Source organism: Medicago sativa, chromosome 5 (assembly GCF_051527215.1).
Source record: "Medicago sativa cultivar Bolivia chromosome 5, Bolivia_mono, whole genome shotgun sequence".
Taxonomy (NCBI): domain Eukaryota; kingdom Viridiplantae; phylum Streptophyta; class Magnoliopsida; order Fabales; family Fabaceae; genus Medicago; species Medicago sativa.
In genome coordinates, this window is record NC_140753.1 from 12765681 (window position 1) to 12787460 (window position 21780).

A 21780-nucleotide genomic window follows, 5' to 3' on the forward strand; every position below is an offset into this window, starting at 1 on the left:
TTAATAACCATACTAGGCAGTTTCATTTAGTTTCAACTTCCCTACAAAACCATAGTTAACTCCTTTATTTAAATTAATTGCATTTTTCAACTGTCCATGACTCTGACTCTTCCATTCTAACCGTTATTATACCTTTTCCCGTATTTATCTTGGTGGGGCGTGGAAATTTATGTGTCTCTAATTAGGCAGTTACAAAACCATTAGGCAGTTATATTGGTTTCACATAGAATACTTTCAAAACCATTAAATTGTACTATTGGTTTCAGTAAAGGTCATTATTTAAAATTGTTTGTCAATAATAATTTTTATTATTCTTTTATTTTATAAACCATTAAACCACAATTTTACTTAGACAAATGCAGAAATTTGTTTTACAACGGAAGAAACAAAAGAGAGATGATGAAGCTTAATAAATAAAAAAGTGGTTACTGATTGATTAATTCGTATTAAGTAATTCTTTTCTATGTTATAAGTTTGCACTATAACACCAAAAATAATTAAACCAAACTTATTGTTTCAGTAATAATTCCATCATTTAAAACCTTTTGACAATGATTTTGGTTTCACAATTAAAGCTATCAAAACCATTAAAACAGACATATGGTTTCAGTAATAGTCTCATCATTTAAAACTCCATAAACTTGACAGAAATATATAAATTCATCAACATCTGTGTACAAACTCCTTAAAAAACATTAAAACTCCAAAAAAAAACATTAAAACTAATTCATTATTTAATCGGAGATGCTAGCTTTTCAAGCACTTGTTTGTAGTTTGAAGTTGCTGCCTTCTCCACATGTTGTCTTTTGCTATTGCTGGAGTCAGTTAATATTGTTGAACAGATTTCAATTCTCATATCCATAATTCTTGTAACCTTTCCATTCTCCCCACGCTTTTTCAGTTTGGTCCAACCTTTGAAAGATTCCATTTCTGGATTGCCATCCTCCCATTCAGCAAGAAACTTCATGCAAAACACTCCACAACTGTCTTTATCAGTTTGAATAGGCACCTTTGGTGTTTCCCATTTAAATTTGCTAAACTGGAAAGGCATTGTGATGTTGCTTTTCTTATACAATTCTTTCACGAATGCTTCCACCTCCTTCAGCCATACATCAAACATTCTTTTGTACACAGTTGGGTCTCCATTCTTCATGTGCAGTGGATCTCCTGCCAAGCTGTTCAGGAATTGTAACTTTTGGCTCTTGAGATTCACTACGAAGGATACATAATGACTACCCGGATTTCCAATTATTGCTGGTGTCATTATCTATTTCATCAGTAAAAAAACAATCAACATCATATAATTCAAACAATTAATGTGTAGAAATCTTTCAAAAATAAAATGAACGTAGTCTCACATATTCTAGACATGAAGGGTCAATAGTTTTCCAATCCATGTATTTGAACTTTTTCAGCTTTTCGATGAATCGTTCAAATGCAACCTTTTCTGTTATATTCAGGGCATCAGGTCTTTCCAAGTCAACCTGTTTATATAAAATGAGTCAAAATCAATTTCAAAAAGAACTAAACATTATGTATTTAAAATTTTAACATTCATGAAATGTAATGCATACAAAATTCATGAATGGTGTGACCAGTCTTGTCATTTTGTCAGCTGGTTGTTGATTCCAGTTCAAGCAATTGACCCAGGCATTTATAACGAAGCAATTGACCCATTCATCTTTTTTAAGTGTGCACAAGTCTCTTCTTTGTAGAGCGTAAGCATGAGCGCCGTTTTCCGAGCAGTACAAAAACTCCTCCCTACATTATTATAAATCATTTAGCGTTTGTACTAATACGATATTATATGATATTAGAAACTCTAGTATAGCCAAATAAGCATTAACAGTTTGACTCATCATCATCATTATCACCTGGATGATCAAATAAAACCATTAAATACAGTCAATGGTTTTGGAGGACAACTAACCAAAACCATTTACACAGCACAATGGTTTTAGCATAGTTTTCAGAGTTTACCAAAGTGCTAACAAAGTACTAATTCATATAATATTCCAATAAATATTTAAAATGGTTTTCCTTACTCATCAAGTGAATTGCTCCATGCAAATGTTGATATGTCCTTTTGCATCTTATTGCATTTTGACTCGTAGACAGCTTCATCATAAGGGCTTTCAAGGTATTTCGATTTCTTTACAGCTCTTCTTTCACGCTCAGGGGCTTTTCCAGATATGTCATGCTTGGTCTTTCTTTTCCTTGCCTTCACACTTTTGTCATTGTCCAAGTCAATTACCTCATCTGCTAACACTGACCTTAACGGAGTTGCCCTGTCAAATAAATTACGTAATTGTTACTTTCCAGAATTTATATTTTGCAGAATTTAATGAAGCAATGTCACATTGGTCGATACTTACTTTACAATAATGTCATTACAAAATTCCAAATTCTTATCCTCCTCTGCATTCTCCTGCTTCGTGTCCTTCTCTGGGTTATCCTCCTCCATCACCCTTTCTTGATTCACATTGCTTGCTTCAGATTTTGTCTTAACTGATGTGTTTTTCTCCAGGTTCTCCTGCTCCGTGTCCTTCTCCTGGTTTTCCTCCTCCATCACCCTTTCTTGATTCACATTGCTTGCTTCAGATGTTGTCTCAGATTTTGTCTTAACTGATTTACTATTGACAAACACATCATATATAGAAAAGCATTAGTTAGTTCATATAGTTGTACATATCACAAATTAAGAACCATTGAAACACATCATTTGTATTCATTTCTTACCCTGCATTTGAAGCTTCTCCCCCATCAAAAAACTCTGGAAACCTCAAGATTGTTTCCTGTGTAACGGAAATATTGCATGCGTTCCTCACTGAATCATCAAGGATTTTGGCATCAATCTCATTTTCTCCATCATCATCATCAATCTCATCTGATACATCTTTGTCATGATTTTCTTCACTGAATTATACATTTGCTTATATGTGTCAATCTTATGCAGATATCAAACATTAAATCGTCTTAAGACTTAAAATTAGATGCAGTACCTTTTTTCCCTTCCAGTGCTTCCATCCCCTCTATTTTCTTCACTATCAGGTGCTTCCATACTTTTTTCATGACTTGAACTGTTATTCTTGTCGTGTTCAGGTTGACCTTCAGTTGGACTGTCGTTGGTTGTATCTTTTGGAACATCATCATTTTCCCCAGAAGTTTCAACTTTTGCCTCAGCTATTCTTCTTTCCAAGGTTTCAGCAGTTTTAGTGTAGATTTGTATGCAAGACCTACAATGATTAAGATGCATCTGTGCCTGCAAAATTTTTATGTATATGTACTATTACTATTTTGAAAAACATATGTCTGTTTCAATGGTTCTGAGCTTTAATTGTGAAACCAAAATCATTTTCAAATGGTTTTAAATGATGGAATTATTACTGAAACAATAAGTTTGGTTTAATTATTTTTAGTTTTATATGTACTATTATTATTTTGAAAACCATAAAAACACAATATTATGCCATTCATGTAATACATCTTTTGACAGTTTTATCTCACCTTAGAGAGTGGGCAAGTATCTGCATCAAAACACAATACAAGGGGACCTTCAATTGTGTTGTGCAGTCTGGTTACGCCGGCTGTCAGTCCATGCTCGAGTCCCATAATGTCATAGACCTTCTGAAGTTCTTGGTTTGCCGCCATGACATCCCAATCACGAAGTGATGGCCGCTTGTATTGTCCTGTCAGAAAAGGACTTCTCTTCCCCATTTTGTCCATGTAATTAATCTGCACAATAAAATCATGCATATACATAATTTAAAAATCTAACACTTATTTGTTTAAAAAATACAAATATACAGAATATATAATATGATCACCATTAGGAAGTGGAAGTCCGCTAATGGATTTGCAACTTCCGGATTTTGCAGGCCTTCTTTCATATATTCAAGAACATGGGAGCACCAGTTATAAGAAGATACCCCAGCTGGATCTTCAAATATGTGTGCATATTGGAGAGATACAAAGCTACTATTAGTGGGGCACAAAATATTGTGAATGATATAACAGATTGCACCTTTCACCCACGCATTTGGTTTCTCGAGTGTCTTCTGTATTCTCTCCAATTCTGTCACCCTCACAGAAGCCGAATAAGTTCCAGTCAGACCTAATTCTTTCCTTAATTTCTTTATTGCTTCCTCAGAACATAGATCCACGTTAATCTTCTTCCCTGCCACTGGAAGCTCATACACCCTATGTACATCTTCCTCTTTCAATGGAAGTACCTCATTCTTGCCTAATACAATCCACATGTTATCTTTGTCAAAGTTTTTAACAACCCAATCCACAAAGAAAGTGTGGATTCTTTTCCAGTTGCAGATATGCAACATTCCACCAATGCCAGACTTATTCAAAACCTCAATGATCTCTGTTTTGTTTCTCTTTCGATATATTGAATTCATAATTTCATATACCTTAGGTATACTCAGCTTGTGCCTCAGTCTGTGCTTTGCATTTTCCTCATTCAAACTTCCTTCATCAGAATCTTCACCATCATTTTGTTGTTTCCTTTTCTTATTCCTCTTTTCCTTACTTCTAGCATCTTCTTTCTGCTCCTTATGTTTATCACCACCAGATGATGAACCAGTGACCTTTTTCTTTGCCCTTAGCCTCTCTTGTTCATCCTCCAATTGTTCTTCATTCTCTTGTTTCCTTTTTTTACTCCTGGTTATGTGCTCCTTATTTTCTTTGCCCTTAGCCTCTCTTTTTTTATGCTCCTTAGCCTCTATTGGTTTATGCTTCTTCTTTTTGCCCTTAGCCTCTCTTTTTTTATGATCCTTATTTGTATCACCAGCAGATGATGAGTCATTGATATTCTTTTCATCCTCCTCCTCCATTTGTGTAAGTCCTAAACTGAATGATGGCAATGTACCTTGCTCTGTAGTTTTTTCCACCTGGATGATCAAATAAAACCATTAAATACAGCCAATGGTTTTGGAGTACAACTCACCAAAACCATTTGCTCAGCACAATGGTTTTAGCATATTTTTCAGAGTTTACCAAAACCATTTGCTCAGCACAAGTGCTTACAAAGTACAACAACAATACTATAATTGAACCAACTTATATCATGAACAAGATGTACATGATCAATTTACATCATGAACAAACAAACAACAACAACACTATAATTGAACCAACTTAACACTTTGAAACCATTTCCACAGCAAAATGGTTTCATAATGAAACTCGCAGAAACCATTTACACAGGCAAATGGTTTTGGCATAATTTTTAAACAAAACATTCTGTAATAAGCACATTTAATCACTCTGAAACCATTAATTTGACTTCATTTTCCCCAATTCAAAATTAGAATGTCAATTTAGGGTTACACAGATGCAGTTACTTTCCAACTAAACAAAAATGGTTACACAGATGCAGTTACATAATTGTAATTATTTCAAAGCACAAGATAAGTTCAAACCTGTTTAAACCTCATTTTTGATGAGTTTTGTTGAGTTTTGTTGAGTTTTAAAGTTCAGTTTCAAACAACCGTAATGATGAAGAAGATGCTTGCGTGAAGTTGAGAATGCTTGCACGAAGGTGATGTTGACGATGATGAAATGCGGTGGTGATGATTATCGTGAAAGACGGTTACGGTGGCGGTTATGGTGAAGAAAGTTGGAAATGCGAACGATGATGACGAAATCGGCAGAAAACGACGACGGTGATGATTATTGTGAACTACGACGGTGATTTTGACGGTGGAAAAGGACGACGGTGATGAAGTTGGTGAACGCCGGTGCCGGAAACTGTTACAGGCGACGGCGAGGTTGTTACAGGCGAGAATGTTATAAATATTTCCGTTGCAATTTGGTTTTGTTTTGCTCTTAGGTGAAGAAAGCAATTTCAGTGGTGTAGAAAGCAATTTTCGCTTGGGCTTGGTTTAGTGGGCCGGATCCGGTTTAGGCTTATGCATGGTGCATAAGTTTTGCTTATGCACCATAACCACTCCCCAAAAACTCATCACTTAACCATCGTCCCTTTTCTCTTCTTATTGAACAAGTTTATTTTTCTTCATCTCCTTCATCTTCATCATCATCATCATCACACGCTCGCTTCTAAATCTTCAACCATGGTGCTCGAGGTAATTTATGATTATACCCCCTCTCGATTTCAATCTACCCTATCATGCGAATTTCTAGGGTTTTCTTACCGAATTCTTTTCTTCAACAGGCGACAATGATCTGTATTGACAATTCTGAATGGATGCGTAACGGAGATTATTCTCCTTCTCGATTTCAAGCTCAAGCTGATGCTGTTAATCTCATTTGCGGTGCCAAGACTCAGGTTAACCTAAATCTTACATCATATTAATATCTATTGCATATTTTTTCGCCCTTTATTTAATCATTATTGTTGTTTTTATGGAAAAATTAATTGGAGATATTGGAATTCTGGATTGAGATAGGGTAAATTTAGGTTAAGTGTTTTAATTGTTGATTTTGTAGTTTTTAGAATAGGTGTTTAAATCTAATTAGTTTATGATAATTACATAGGGTTCACATTCACATTCTGTGCAGCACTCAACTATGTCATTTTTCTCAAATTGTGTCATTGTTGTGTCCGGTGTTTGTGTTTGTGCTTAATAGTTCACTTGTGCTGATGAATATATTTTGCCTTTGATTTGAATAATACAGTCGAATCCGGAAAATACAGTTGGAGTTCTTATAATGGCCGGAAAGGGTGTTCGTGTTTTGGTCACGCCTACAAGCGATCTAGGCAAGATATTGGCTTGCATGCATGGTATGTATTTTTTATTTTTTTTAAGTTTTTGCTGTTCTGAATTTATTATTCTTATGATAGATAGAATTTGTTACGAAGCATTTATGCGACAGAATGCAATAATTAATAAGTCGATGGCTTTAAAAGGCTATGCGCTAAATCCACTATTTTCTGGAAAACAAGGGTGGCATTGATGGAATCAACCATTCAAAATCTTTATGGAATTTTCTTGTAGTTATCTTTAGTAAAAACAAGCATTTTCCTATTATTATTATTATTTGGGCCACGAGTATTTCACATAAGTGATAATTGAATCTTTTTTTTTTTTTGAAAGAATAAGTGATAATTGAATCTAACTGCCTTATGAAACTGTTATATTTCACATTTTGGTTTTATTATTCGTCTAGCATTTTGTAAACGCTCTCCCTTAAATGATAGGTTGAATAAAAATAGAAACTGAAATGAAAAGTAAATATCTTGAACATCCAAAAACCTTTAAATGCTTTTTTCTTCAAATAATTAACAAGATTAATAGGTGTATTTTTTTATGCCTAAAAATTTGGCCTTGAACATTAACAAAACCCTAAAAGTTGTTATGAGAAGATTGCACTTAACTGCCAATGATTCTTAATTCTGATGCATATGTATTCTTCTTGAAGTCCTTTCTAAAGATTTTAAGGGAAGTAGGGATTGAGATGATGCTGAAATTACTGATCATAATTTGCTTGGTTTTGGAAATTGAATTCAAGTTTGTTCCGCGCCTTCTCATTGAGATTATGTTATGTAGTGCAAAATTTATCAAATACTATAGCAGCTATTTGATAACATTTTGCACTACACAGCATATCCCAGAACAATAGTGTTTTGTCCAAATTCTGCCGAAGTTATAGTGGTATAGTGCCGCTATAGCTGCTATTTAACAACACTGTTTTGGATATTGGCAGCAGCTATATAAGATCACTTTTTATAAGGCATATCTATTGGCCAGGTTGAACTTTTATGAACTCATTACCGAAACAATGAAAAAGAACTCATAAGTTGCAGCATTTTGTTATTGCCATATTGTGCAAATAGTGTACTATTCTGTTTATAAAAAACGATTTATTTTTTCTTGTTACTGATTCAGGACTAGAAATAGGCGGTGAGATGAACCTAGCTGCTGGTATTCAGGTGGCACAATTGGCTCTTAAGCATCGTCAAAATAAAAAGCAACATCAAAGGATTATTGTCTTTGCTGGAAGGTATGCTTAACAATATTTCATGCTAATTTTAAACTGTATCATTTGTAGTTATTCATTCTGAACTATCTCAATCAATGTTTTGTAGTCATGTGAAGCATGAAAAGAAAATGTTGGAGATGATAGGGAGAAAGTTGAAAAAGAATAGCGTAGCGCTTGATGTAGTTAATTTTGGTGAAGAAGATGAAGCAAAGACTGAGAAGCTGGAAGCACTTGTTGCAGCTGTGAACAATAATGATACGAGCCATATCGTTCATGTTCCAGCTGGTCCAAATGCTCTTTCTGATGTACTTATAAGGTCTGTGGGTTCTGTACTCTTTCTTTCTTAACTCTTGTTAATATCTTATGTTCAACAAAATAATGGTTTATCTACCATCATGATATTTATATGATGATGTGCCGTGACAGTACACCAATTTTCACTGGCGATGGGGAAGGTGGAAGCGGTTTTGCCGCTGCTGCAGCTGCAGCTGCAGCTGGGGGTGGAACTGGATATGATTTTGGTGTGGATCCAAACTTGGATCCTGAATTGGCTCTTGCCTTAAGAGTTTCAATGGAAGAGGAAAGAGCTAGGCAGGAAGCTGCAGCAAAAAAGGCCGCAGAGGATGCTGCCAAACAGGAGAAAGGAGGCTCACAAGATGCGACAATGACTGAGGGTGCCAGTGCATCAACTTCTGAAGCAAACAATAAGACAACTGATTTGATGGTTGGTGTCTTTGTTGTATATATCTATGTCTTTTGCATTCTTTGCTCCTTGCTTGACCCACTAATTTTCATGGATGTTTATCTAACGATTTGGTGATTTTGTGAAAATTTTCATAATTTTTTGTCCATGAAAACACCAAATTGGGGATTAAGCATCAATGACACTTTTTGTAATGACTAAAGTTGACAAGAGAGTATTCTACGTTGACCAAAAACATACTTAATACCAAAACATAATTATCTAAAATCATATATTAGTTTGTAAGACTACTGTTAGATTTTCTTTCAATTGTAGAGTAAGTTACAACGAAACTTGAAATTTCCCAACAAAAATAGTGTGTCCTGGTAGATCACCTCCTTTCAGTGAAGATTTAGTTGAAACTTTTGAAATAATATATATTATAGGATCCAATTTTGGGTACAATTTGGACTGAACTCTTGTCGTTACTGTCCTTTTTAATTATTATTTTCATACTTCTGTACTTGCACCAAATTGATTGTAACTTTCCCATGCAATGGTTTTAAAATCTGAGATGGAATATCATCATCAGTTCAATTTCTATCTCCTTCAAAGCTTCATCATTTCAATATTTTTCCGCTTTATTTATTTTATCATCATTAGCTCTACTAAGTCACTTGGCAGTTGGCACTTATTACTTATTTTCAGTTTGCCATTCTTTGAGACACATCTAGAGTTATATGTAGTCCAGTCAGCTTAGAAACTGTTGCTTTAACATTTGGCTTTTGCAAGTGCATCCTGTCATCATTGCCTCTTTCTTGCCTGATATGATCTACATCAAATTTATTTTTCATGAAAACAAATTTGTTTCTTCATGCTAGGCTTTTCTTCAATTAGTTCTCGTGTTTTGTTTGATTGTTTTCATAAATTGACACCAAACAGTAGATGACCTTCAATTGAAATCAGGATGATGAGAATGCCCTACTGCAGCAAGCGCTTGCAATGTCAATGGATGACCCTGCAGTTGGCCATGATTTAAGAGATACAGATATGTCAGAAGCATCTGCAGATGACCCTGAGCTGGCACTAGGTGAGATTTTGTGTTTTTTATGTATTCTTTATCTAGGAAGCATGGGTACGCAGACATGAGACACTACATAGACATATACACTGCAAAGCAGCACAATTCAATTGTCCCTTTAGACATTGAAGTTCCATGTGGTGTTTTATGTGATCAACATAGAAACACAACACAGCTCCTTTTTGAGGTATCCACTTTTTAATGGTTCACAGTTCTTAAACATGGATGGGTGGGTGTTTGCGTCTAGTCTTTTCCATCAATGAGAAGTGCCTCGATTACAGTCACATTTCGTTTGATGATGGAGCTAGTTACGAAGTTGAATAAAAATCAACATTTTTATATTTCAACATGAATCCGAGATGTTTTTTCTTCATGTTTTTCTTTTTAGTGAGCTAGAGTTATTATTATATTGGTATTCACTAATGATTCTAATTTTCAATTCATAGGCCTTGATTAGTAGAATTCTATTAAGAGGAGTGCTAGCAACACTCTCTCTAGCACTCAGTCTTTTATTGGGTGAAATCAATGTAGGACCTACACTTCGAAAATGGAACCCACATAAAGTGGTGGGACATACATTGATTTCACCCAATAAAGGAGTGAGTGCTAGAGAGAGTGCTCAAAAAAGAGTGTTGCTAGCATTCTTCTTCTATTAATGGTGAGAAAGTAGGGGTAAGTCTTTGTCAGGAAAAGAGAAAATCTGAGGGAAGAGAATTTATAGAAATTGTAACTGGAAGATTCTGAAATTTGTTATTGGAAATTACTAGATGAGCGGTAATGACTGCACCTCTGTACTTATATGTGCAGGAATAGAAATACTATCAGCTCTCAAAGAACTTAACAATAACTATCATGAACCGTTAGTTGCTATGGAAAACTAACTGTCTCTGACCCTAACAGAAAACAAATCCAGTACAACAGGCTACATTGCTACACATTAACCAATTATACATTCACATATTTATTCAACTAGCTACTTGCTTTGATTAATGGGGTTATAGATTGGTAGTGTTCGATGCTTTGAGAAATGACCTGAATGTGGGATTCTATATTTTCTATAGAGAAGGGAAAGCCATGGTGGTTGTTTTAACTTTTGTTGGTTTCTGGTCATTTATTGCTTGTAGCTCTCCAATTGTCAGTAGCGGATAGTACAGGGGATCAGGCAAGCCAGTCAGACGTGACTAGATTGTTGGCAGATCAATCCCGTGTATCTGATATTCTTGCGTCGGTATGTCATAGATTATCTGTTTTGTTCTTTTAACATCATAGATTGATGTCCTTTTTTGCACTAATAATTAATTCCTTTGGCAGCTTCCCGGGGTTGACATAAATGACCCTTCTATCAAAGATTTGCTGGCATCCATTCCAAATCAATCTGAGGTTAGTCTTTCCATGGAAAAACATACTACATTGAATTTGAAACTAATTTTGCAGAAAATTTCAGCAGAAGAATAATTGGATTACTTGATTTGCAATAGCATTAAACTCCTTTGCTTCTCTCCCCTCTTTTAAATTATATTTGTTTTATTCAGCAATAGTTGGATTTGTGTGGCATTTCTTACTAATCTTGAATATGCTTTTTGAAGTTTGAATGTTGCCTGGCCATTTAGTGGCTTTTGAGTACAATAGTTGCCTTTATGAATATGGAAACATAATCAGAAGGCACATCTTGATTATCATGTTGAGTAGGAAAGTTTTTGTTAACAAATTTAGTAATTATTCCAATCTTATTACTGATGCCTGTTATATTTATTTCCAATTTTTTTTAAGGGTTAATATAGTGTTTGAAGGATAATAATGAACAGTTCTTGAATTCTTGCTGCTAACGTATTTTAATGTGCTAGTGTAAATTTGCTATATCATCTTTTGTGCCTAATGCACTGTCAACTCTGTAGTGTTCTTTTGTCTTCCTTAATGATACCCTTTTCCATTTTCTGTGCTGCTATCAGTTTTCTGATCGTATTGTTTATTCTGCAGCAGCAGAAGAATGATGACAAGCCATCAAATGAGGAGAAGAAATAATCTTTTAAAACCACTTTGGTTGTGTAGTTTTTATTTTTTGCCTTTGAGACATACTGGTAGCATTTTAGATGGCTGTTCCGATCGGGTTACTATTTTCATGTAATCAATCATTGTCTCCGCGTCTGCTTGGAACCCAGTGATGCCTATCGATTGAGCTTGGACTTTTAGCTTAAAAATGCTCTTGCTGTGATATCATACTATACTGTTGGTCAGGATAATGCTTTATCATAAGGAGGGGTTTAAAGGAATTGGTTATTTGAATGTATTTAAATGGCATCTTGTTATCTATGATAATCTGTTTAATATAAGATTTTTTTGTTTTTGTTTTTGCTATTGGCTCAATGACCAACACATGCTGCTGGTTACCCTAGAATCAGTTGTTTGAAAATTTGCTCTTTAACTTTGGTGACACCGACACATACTCAAATAAACGGATTTGGATCATCACCCACGAATTTTTCTCTGTCTCCATCTTATTTAGTTTTCTCTTAATTACTTCCACAATTTTTTCTATTTTCTGCTTTGCTTTTCCTAACATTTATTTTGTTGGAGAGATATGCTTGTAGGAGAGAGGATCTAAACACTAAACAATCACACAGTGAGAGATAGCGTGTTGACCTGAGAGAATCTAGTTAACTACCAAGAATATTCATTTCCATGCCTAAGGGTGTGTTTTTTTGGTGGTGGTTGGGGTTTGAACCCCAGACCTTGCATATATTATGTATTGTTCATACCAATTAAGCTAAGCTCATAAGGATTTTAAGCGTGTGTTTGTTACACGAGAGACGAAGACAAATTCTCTCCTTTGGCACATTGAGAGAACTAATAGGCCTGTGTCCCAAAATGGTAGGAGCATTTTCCGTTTTCCTTCAAAAAAGAAAAGAAGGAACATTTTTCAATTCAAGACTCTCCAACCTTCACTCTCTTATCAAGTGAAAGAATTCTCCTCTTCTTCCAACAAGTTTTGCTCGCGCCCAACTGAAATGCTGAAAATACCCTTACGTTAGTTAAGCAACGCAAGTGTTAAATTTATTCTAATTAATTTGTTCACTTTTATTCAAATTTATTTATTTACTTTATTCTAATTAATTTGTTCACTTTTATTCAAATTTATTTATTTACTTTATTCTTATTTATTTGTTCACTTCATTCTAATTTATTTATTTATGGCTTAACTGTACTTTTGCCCCCCTAACTTTTGAAATGTTGCGATTTTGGCCCCTTATTAAAAAAAATGACAAATTTAGTCCCCTATGAATTAGCCCCTTTGCAATAGTAGTACTTTTGGTCAATTTTGACTCATTCAATGCCTATGTGGCAGGCCGTGTGTAATTATTTAATTTTTAAAAATTAAAAAATTGACTATTATTGCAAAGGGGCTAATTCATAGTGGACTAAATTTGTCATTTTTTTAATAAGGGGCCAAAATCGCAACATTCCAAAAGTTAAGGGGGCAAAAGTACAATTAATCCTTTATTTATTTATTCACATAAAATAAATATTTATTTAAATTTATTCATTAAATAAATGCAAATATAAAATAAATAAAAAGAAATGGACTAAATTAATATTTATTCGAATTTATTCATTAAATACAAAATCATAAAATAAAAGCAAATATAAATAAAATGAAATGAACAAAATTAATACATATAACAACATCTCATTTTATTAATAGAATTCATACAATAATTGATACATTTATTCGAATTCACTAAATTTACTTATTTTCTTTTTACCCTCTTGGGGTAAAAAGTGATCAGCCTTGGGGTAAATAGTGAGCAGCCTTCTTGGAAAAAATACATCATCAACCCTTGGGCTAAATCTAAATCTCGTTCTTTTTATACCCCAAGAATATTCTTTTCACCCACGGTAAAAAGTTTTGGGGTAAAAAGAAGCAAATTTAATTTTATCCCAAGGGTTAATCACTTCCCCAAGTCGGCTACTCGTTATTTACCTCAGAACTGACTACTTTATATCTCAAAGGGGTAAAAAGTGACTAGAGACTATTGAAGGAAAAAAAAAAAAAATAGAGGGAGAGAGTGAGGAGGGAGATAAAGTGATATGGTGTGAGAAAATAGAGAAGTATGGAGGGGTATTTATAGGTGGGAATGGTATTATAGGTTATAACAACCATAAATGTGGTCAAAAAACATGTAAACTTGGTAAAAAAAACTTGTAGATTGAAGGTTGAAAAGCTCACCAAAGTCTAAAAAACGTGTTCTTTTAAGCTCTAACCAACCGACCAACCTGCGTGAGTTAACTCGCGCCCAAGCCAGTGGTGCGTGACTTAAGTCACGCAGAGCTATAAGGTGCGTGAGTTAAGTCACGCGACGTGACTTAACTAATGTAGGGGTATTTTCGGAAGTTGAGCTGGGTGCGAGTGAATTTTGTTGGGAGAAGAGCAGAATTCTAAGTGAAATCAATGTGGATCTCACATTTTGAAAATGGATCTTACATAAAGTGATGAGACCCACCAAATTTCATCAAATGAGATAGTGAATATTGAAGTGAGTGTTACTAGCACTTCTCAAATAATAAACTCCAAGCTTCATTATCATATACCCACTATATGATTAATTGATATACACTAAAAAAGTTTTTCATATGTATCAAATAATGTAAATGTATTTCCACATCATTTAATGAAATTTTTGAAGGCACTTAATGATTTATAAATATACTCCATCCGTTTCAAAATGAGTGTCGTTTTAGGTGTTTACACACATATTAAGGAATGTAATGATTAAAAGAAAGAGAATGGTTATTTTACCAAATTATCCTTATTAACTATTGGTTAGTTTTAAAAGTAATACTTTGGAAGTAGTATGCAGAGTATTAATTGGAGAGTACAATTGAAAAGAAAAAGTTATTATTGCATTGGAAACTGAAAGTGACATTCATTTTGAAACAAATTTTTTTGGCTAAAGCGACACTCATTTTGAAACGGAGGGAGTATGATATATCACATGTCATTACTTTATGTGACCACACATCATTTAATACATACGTAAGAACTTTGTATATTGATAGTATATATCAATTAAACTCTAATTAAATTGGTAGTTAAATTAATTAACTTAAATAATTATAATTCAAATTAATAAAAATTTAGAAAGTTAACAAAAAATTATTTTAAAGGAAAGTTTTTATATCAAGAGTGATATTTTTTTTTTGTGCTTTTATCAACAAACAACGTTTATATTAAATATAGTATCATTATTATGAATTATATTTTTAGTGTGTGTTTCTTTTAGAAAAGAACTTGTGGAAAGAGAAGTGTGTAAGAAAAAATACGAAGAAAACAAAAAACATGAGAAATAGAGTTGATTTTATATAATATTTAATATAAAAAAATAGAAGATAGAAAAATACTACATCAAATCAACTCTATTTCACACGTTTTTTGATTTCTTCACAATTTCTCTTGCGCAATTCTCTTTCCACAAGTCCACAAGTTCTTTTCTAAAACATACACACACTAAAAATAATAATGATACTCTCTTTCTAGTGAGAAACTATAAAAATACCAGTTTCTAATAGAAAGTAATTTATCTAAGAGAAACATTTTTTTTTATTCATAGCAGGGGTGGCCCTGAGCATGGACCTGGGGGCGGCAGCCCAAGACACCTTATTCTAAGGGTCATCATAATTTTACATTTTATCTATATATATAATTTAAATTATATAAAATACCTGTATAGGTTCATCACAACGTCAAAATTAATAAATGCATCTGATTAAATAAAATATTGAATAAAATCAATTAATTACATCCACACTTGGGGCAGTAAAAATCTAACTCTTAAATTTTTCATACTCCATATCATTATTCTAATTTTAGTGTTCCAATTGTGGATGTAATAATTGATTTTATTCAATATTTTATAGTGGTTTATGAATATAAACATTAAATTATGATCCATGTGTGCTATCATGTAAAACATGTTCTCTTCAGTTACTAAACTCTCAAGTGTCGAATGTAGATTTTGCACAATATCAAATGAAAATGTGCAATAATCATCCCGTTCAATTCTTTTATTCTTATTTGTTTTTTCCTAAATTTTTTTTTATAGGAACACCATCTCATGATTCGCTCAAAGCATCGAAATTTGAAGGACCGACCTGAATCATAGACAAAAATAACAAATAGTACCATATGAGTCTCACATACCCAAACGATATTTTTGTCCGCTCACAATTTAAGTTTTTTTTGGTAGAATATGTTAAAGTTTTTTAATCGATAACATATTTTTTGCCCACACATAAATAGTTTGTCGACACACAATTTTTGTATCTTGTACGAGCCAAAAAAAACAGTGACTTTGACTCAGACACGTCTTGGACGCGTTGTCGAGTACTTTAGTGACAGTTTACAGTTAAACTAAATTAAATATCTTACGGAAATTCACGCGGGAATCTTAAAGATTAAGTCACAACCAACAAAACTTGTCCCACACGCCACGCGTCATCTCTTAATTCGTCCGTACCCTTCCCTCCCTCTTCGAAAAAAAACACCATTTCCATTTCCATCACCAAACCCAAACCACCACCCATTCACGTTCCAATCCAATGGCTACTCAAAACCCTAATCAAAGAAATACACTCTACCCTCAAGTAATCTCTTCCATCCCAACCGCTCCTCCCTCTTCCCAATCAAATCTCTACCCTTCAATCGATCACGACTTCAACGACCTCGTTGAAAATCTCTTCCCGGACACCACCACCGCCACTTCGCCTTCTGCACCGCCGGAAACTACTGAACAGATTCTTATCAAAATCCCCGGAGTCATTCTCAACCTCATCGATCAACAATACAGCGTTGAACTTGCTTCCGGTGACTTCACCGTCGTCCGTCTCCGCCAAGGTGAAAATTCCATCGCCGTTTATGCTCGGATCGCCGATGAAATCCAATGGCCTCTTGCAAAAGACGAAACAGCAGTTAAAGTTGATGATTCTCACTACTTCTTCTCCTTCTCCGCTCCCAAGGTATTAATACAATATAACTTAACTGACTAACTAGTAAGTAACTAATGATTATAACTAACTATTACATTTAATTATACAGGGTTATGATTCTGACGAAGACGAACCGGATCGGAGTAAAAGCAACAAAACCGAATCCGATTTGTTGAGCTATGGATTGACAATTGCGTCAAAAGGACAAGAACATTTATTGAAGGAGCTGGATGTTATTTTGGAGAATTGTAGTAACTTTTCTATACAAAAGGTTTCGGAGAAGGCGAAGAAAGGGGAGGTTTTGGATGGAAATTTGGCAAAGGAGGTATCGCCGAAGGATTTGGAGTCATCAAAGATGAAGAAGGAGATGATGGAGGGGCAATGTGCTGCGTATTGGACTACATTGGCTCCGAATGTGGAGGACTATAGTGGGACAGCTGCGAGGATGATTGCTTCGGGGTCTGGACATGTGATTAAGGGGATTTTGTGGTGTGGGGATGTTACTATGGATAGGTTGCAATGGGGGAATCAGGTTATGAAGAAACGGATGGCAGCTGGTGACCGTGATGCTCAGATTAGTCCTGAAACTTTGAAGCGAATTAGAAGGTATATTGTTCTGCTTTGCTTTCTGTCCCCAAATCTATTTAAATCTCAATCATGTCAGCCTATGTGAAATTTCAGAAATTAATAATAAACTATTTTATTCATCGTATCCTTTTATTTTATTTAAACACCCTGGTGGTGAAGGCTTGAGACCTTAGGAGTGTGCTCCACTCTAGGTCTTAGGCTCTGCTGGTAGACGGTGGGATCGGTCAGCTATATAAGTCAGTCTTAGGGTCCAGATTTTGTTACATTTTTAGTAGGATATGAATTAAAAAAAATCTGTTGATTTTAAGATGATAATGTGTTTCAAATATCAGATAAGTTAGAGAATCATATGTAGAATCTCATTATCAACAGTTACTCTTATAGTAGTATGTTCAAATGAAATTGTTTGACAAAGTATCCATCTAATCTTAAATAGTATGAAATTTTTTAGACTTGATCTCTTGATTAAGAACTTTTAATTCGATACTTAGACTTTGTTAAGTCAATATTTTACATAAAGTTATTAAACGAAATAAGATTTTGATGACTTACCCCTAGGGCGAGGATCCACTTACTCTAGTGTACGTATTTACAAACCAACTCTGCTTAATTATTTTTGACGAGTTGTGAATTTCATCAATCTAGATTGGATGCTTTCAGAAGTAGATTAGTAATTTTACAAAAATTAAAATAATCTGATACCATTTTCTGAAGTAGATTATTAATTTTCCAATTTAGATCTAGAATAGACTTCTATACATTTTAGAATTTAGTCTAGTTCTAAATCAAACCCAAGAGCTAGCTCAAAGGGTGGGAGTTGCCCAAGTTTATGAGGGCTACGTTAGACATATCTCTAGTTGATGTGGAATCTCAACATTGTTAATATCAGATTATTCAACATTTGAATCTATAAGTCCATAGTCATAAAAAGTTAGGCGGAGGAAATTTAACAAAAAATTGTCATAAAAGTAGTTTACAGGGTTCTTGTTTTTTCTTTTTAAAAGACAAACTTCATCCCTGTAATGTAAACTGCTACATACATTATGTTGTGTATCCAATGTTTATTGGACCAGGAGCTAGAGGCTAATACTTTATTTTTTTATTTTTTTATTTTTTAAGTTTTTACACATTGTTTTTTGTATTAACTCTTTGGTTCCGGAGAAAGGGTCCTGGTAAGGGAAAGGACCCTGGTAATCCGAAGTTTGGTGAGAGGTAAGTAAAGTCTAGCTAATGATTGTTCTAGCTAGGGTTTAGGATGTTTTAGTTGCCTTTTATGTTTGATGACTTTGATCTGTTTAACCCCTTTGTCTGATATATTTTTGTATATATGATTTTTAAATAGGGTCAAGAGAGTGACTAAAATGACACAGAAAGTTGCAAATGGATTGCTCTCTGGGGTTGTGAAAGTGTCCGGATTTTTTACCAGTTCAGTGGTAAACTCAAAGGCTGGAAAGAAATTTTTCAGCCTTTTACCAGGGGAAATTGTGCTTGCATCGTTGGATGGATTCAGTAAGTCAGTGATATTACTCCTTGTATTAACATGCTGAAATGTTGTTTGAGTCCCTAGTTGTAATCAGTAGCCAAATATGAAATATCTTCCAACTAAGAAAGGAAGAAGTAGATGACCCTCTATCTTTGTCCGACAAAGAAAAGAAAAGAAAATAAGATATTTATTAATTAATTGAGAAAAAAAAGGATGATGGATCTTTTACCTTTAATAATTTTCTTCTGTGAAATTTAAAGTATTTTGCTCTTTTTGGTGCTTCAGATGGACTTCTGTGTTCAGGGTGTGATATTTCTAGTCAGAGTTTTCTATCTTCTACTGTAGCTTCATTATTTACTAATATGCTTAGTCCTGTTTTGGTGTCTCTTGTATGTAGTATTGATTTTATTGTATAATTGTACAATAACATGTTCTTCTAAATGATAGAAATCTAATGTACTTGGTTTGGCATTTTCACACACCTGTAAGGATTTGGCATGTTTAGTGTATTGATAACAGGTGGATATAGTAAATTTCCATAACAAACTATTTTGCATTGGAACTAAATATTTTATGGTGAACATCTGAATTGTCCATTTATTGGTTTAACTTTAGTATTGAAAATGTTATCCGATTTCATTACAATATGTTGCATGAATTTCATACGCTTTCATATAGCCCATATGAATTATCCATTAATTTTCTAATGAAATTTCATTATTTTCAGTTTCTGGTCCAGTTTCCATCAAAGTTAATCAAAAGTCAAATTGATTTCCTAAATTTCACAATTTGTTTGGCCTGGTTGTCATAATATCAGCTCTTCAAATCAGACTTTCACCCATATCTGTTTTCATTATAGTATGTTGTATCATTTGAACAAGTTTTTAACTGTGGTCAAAAGTTGTGTTTGTTTATTTTGTTGCTTATATCTTAACTTTAATGATTCTGAAATTTAATATAGGATTCTAGAATATTTAAGTGCAGGCGGAAAGTGGTGTGTTTGTATCGTTAGACATTAGATATATGAATCAACAAATGATGATTGTATTGGATTTTCACCCAGATGATTTATACTTGTGCTCAGTCATTCCTTTTTCATTTAGATTTTTTATTTTTTTTTGTAATAATAAGATCATTATCTGATTTGCGATTAGGAGTCGAATTTAGTCATTCAAGATCAGTTGCATTTCACCAAACCTCCTTGATAAATTAATGTGAATTTTGTTGGCCTTTTCAAAAATCAATCTTTAGACATTTATTCATTTGCACAGGTATCTTATATTTGAACTTTTTAACATCGGCTGGATATGATTAAGATTTAAGATGATACTGCTTTTATTGTTTACCAATCTAATTTTTTTTTTTTTTTTTTGATAAATCTATCCTAGAAAATTCTGAACTGTTTAATTAATTTTGGATTTTCTTGTTATCAGGTAAAGTGTTCGATGCAGTTGAAATAGCTGGAAAAAATGTCATGTCAACGTCATCCACTGTGACAACTGAACTTGTCGACCACAGGTAAGATCAATCGATACATTATCTAAAGCATAAAATGTGTTTAGATTAGGGGTTGAATCTGACGATAGTAAGCTCTGTCTTTCCTAAATTAGTAAATAGTAATTAAATTTTAAAGTTCATGCTCCCTTGCTGCTATATTAATATTGTTGATGCTTATTGCACACTTGTAATTTCACACTGGTTAGTAAAAAGGAGCCTCAAATACCCAGAATCCAGGATCTGCTTGCTTAAAATAGGAATTGAATTATTCTGAATGTGGTACTAAAGAATGGGGTATATCTTGAAATCACTGGTCTAGTATATAATATCCTTAAGTTGCCATCCAAATTACACGCTCAATAAAGAGGTGTATGCTTTGTCTTATTTGGTTTTGGCTTTTGTCAAGGGAAAAAAATTAAAATGAACAGGTCTTGTATAAAGGTGAAAGGTTTTTAGAATAAAATACACTTCGCTTCCATGAGTGAAGTTTGAATTTCACTTCTATTTTTCTCTTATATCAAAATTCCATGTTAGGATGAATCTTATCTTAGGTGAAAAAAGCTTTCATAATCATAAGTCATTTTATGTTACTTGAAATGTAAATATACGCTTACATGTTAGTTTACTTTAACATAAAGATCCTATATATCTCTTTTCAATTTCATAACTAATTTTGAAATTTAATCATTAATTTAAGGCTTTGAAAGACAGCATAAAGTTTCAAATATTCATTTTATTAGCTTTGAAGCATTTCTCATAAAGTTTTTATTTATTTATTTATTTATTATTACAATTGTAACTTGATGTGAACCTAAGATGAGGGTTCAAGAACAAGGATCTTTTCCACGATTCAATTCAATTCATGGAAGCGAGTCCTAATGAACTTTCTTTTATAACTCATGACGTAACGAAATCTGCTTTCCATAGTTTGCTATATTTCACTGTACTTCTCAACAAGTTCAGAAGTGAATTTGGTAATTTGTATACTACAGATACGGAGAAGAAGCTGCTCACGCAACAAATGAAGGGCTTAATGCTGCTGGTCATGCTTTGGGCACTGCATGGGCTGCATTTAAGATTAGGAAGGCTATTAACCCTAAGAGTGTTTTTAAACCTACCACCCTGGCCAAATCTGCTGCTAAAGCTGCAGCTTCTGATTTGAAGTCTAGCAAGTCCAAGTCCAAGTCCAAGTCCAAGTAATTTGTGGAAGGAGTTCTTGTAATTTAGTTTAGGTTTGGCCATCCTCCCATCAGAAGCTGTTGCTTTCAGCTTTAAATTAACCACTTTTTTCTTAGGAAAGAAGATGAGGAGCATAGTAGCATGATTTGTTATTTTTATGGTTTGCTTTTCTGTGCATGTGTAATATTTGGATTTACTCCTGATTTTTATAACAGGATATAATCTTATATATCTTTAAAAGAAGATCATATTTATCATGTAAAGATCAACAATGTCTGGTTGTAACTTGTACGTTGCACTCATTAAATTGAACAGTAACTATATCCTCTTTAATCA

General features: G+C 33.8%; 3 protein-coding genes across 5 annotated transcripts; 2 read left to right on the forward strand and 1 right to left on the reverse strand.

The window, feature by feature from the left end:
- Positions 1 to 604: 604 nt before the first annotated feature.
- LOC146920151 (uncharacterized) lies at positions 605 to 4953 on the reverse strand. Its single transcript, XM_085713574.1, has 9 exons — positions 3828 to 4953; positions 3508 to 3735; positions 3003 to 3262; positions 2740 to 2916; positions 2376 to 2633; positions 2046 to 2288; positions 1575 to 1761; positions 1359 to 1484; positions 605 to 1267 (listed from the first exon to the last, which is right to left on the reverse strand). Exons 1-9 carry the CDS (start codon positions 4842 to 4844, stop codon positions 731 to 733), a joined length of 3033 nt encoding a protein of 1010 aa, XP_085569700.1. The 5' UTR covers positions 4845 to 4953; the 3' UTR covers positions 605 to 730.
- A 1031-nt stretch (positions 4954 to 5984) lies between these two features.
- Positions 5985 to 12066, forward strand: LOC146920152 (26S proteasome non-ATPase regulatory subunit 4 homolog). 3 transcript variants are annotated; one of them, XM_085713575.1, is made up of 10 exons: positions 5985 to 6095; positions 6185 to 6298; positions 6649 to 6754; positions 7860 to 7974; positions 8060 to 8269; positions 8380 to 8677; positions 9602 to 9725; positions 10841 to 10944; positions 11028 to 11096; positions 11694 to 12066. In XM_085713575.1, the coding sequence occupies exons 1-10, from the start codon at positions 6084 to 6086 to the stop codon at positions 11736 to 11738; spliced, it is 1197 nt and encodes a 398-aa protein (XP_085569701.1). In that variant the 5' UTR covers positions 5985 to 6083; the 3' UTR covers positions 11739 to 12066. The 3 variants fall into 3 exon arrangements, with proteins under 3 accessions (XP_085569701.1, XP_085569702.1, XP_085569703.1); XM_085713576.1 differs by having other exon boundaries at positions 11697 to 12066; XM_085713577.1 differs by lacking the exon at positions 11694 to 12066 and adding an exon at positions 11158 to 11199.
- A 4209-nt stretch (positions 12067 to 16275) lies between these two features.
- Positions 16276 to 21780, forward strand: LOC146920153 (protein EARLY-RESPONSIVE TO DEHYDRATION 7, chloroplastic-like). The gene is made up of 5 exons (XM_085713578.1): positions 16276 to 16727; positions 16807 to 17303; positions 18628 to 18794; positions 20202 to 20286; positions 21258 to 21780. Exons 1-5 carry the CDS (start codon positions 16311 to 16313, stop codon positions 21463 to 21465), a joined length of 1374 nt encoding a protein of 457 aa, XP_085569704.1. The 5' UTR covers positions 16276 to 16310; the 3' UTR covers positions 21466 to 21780.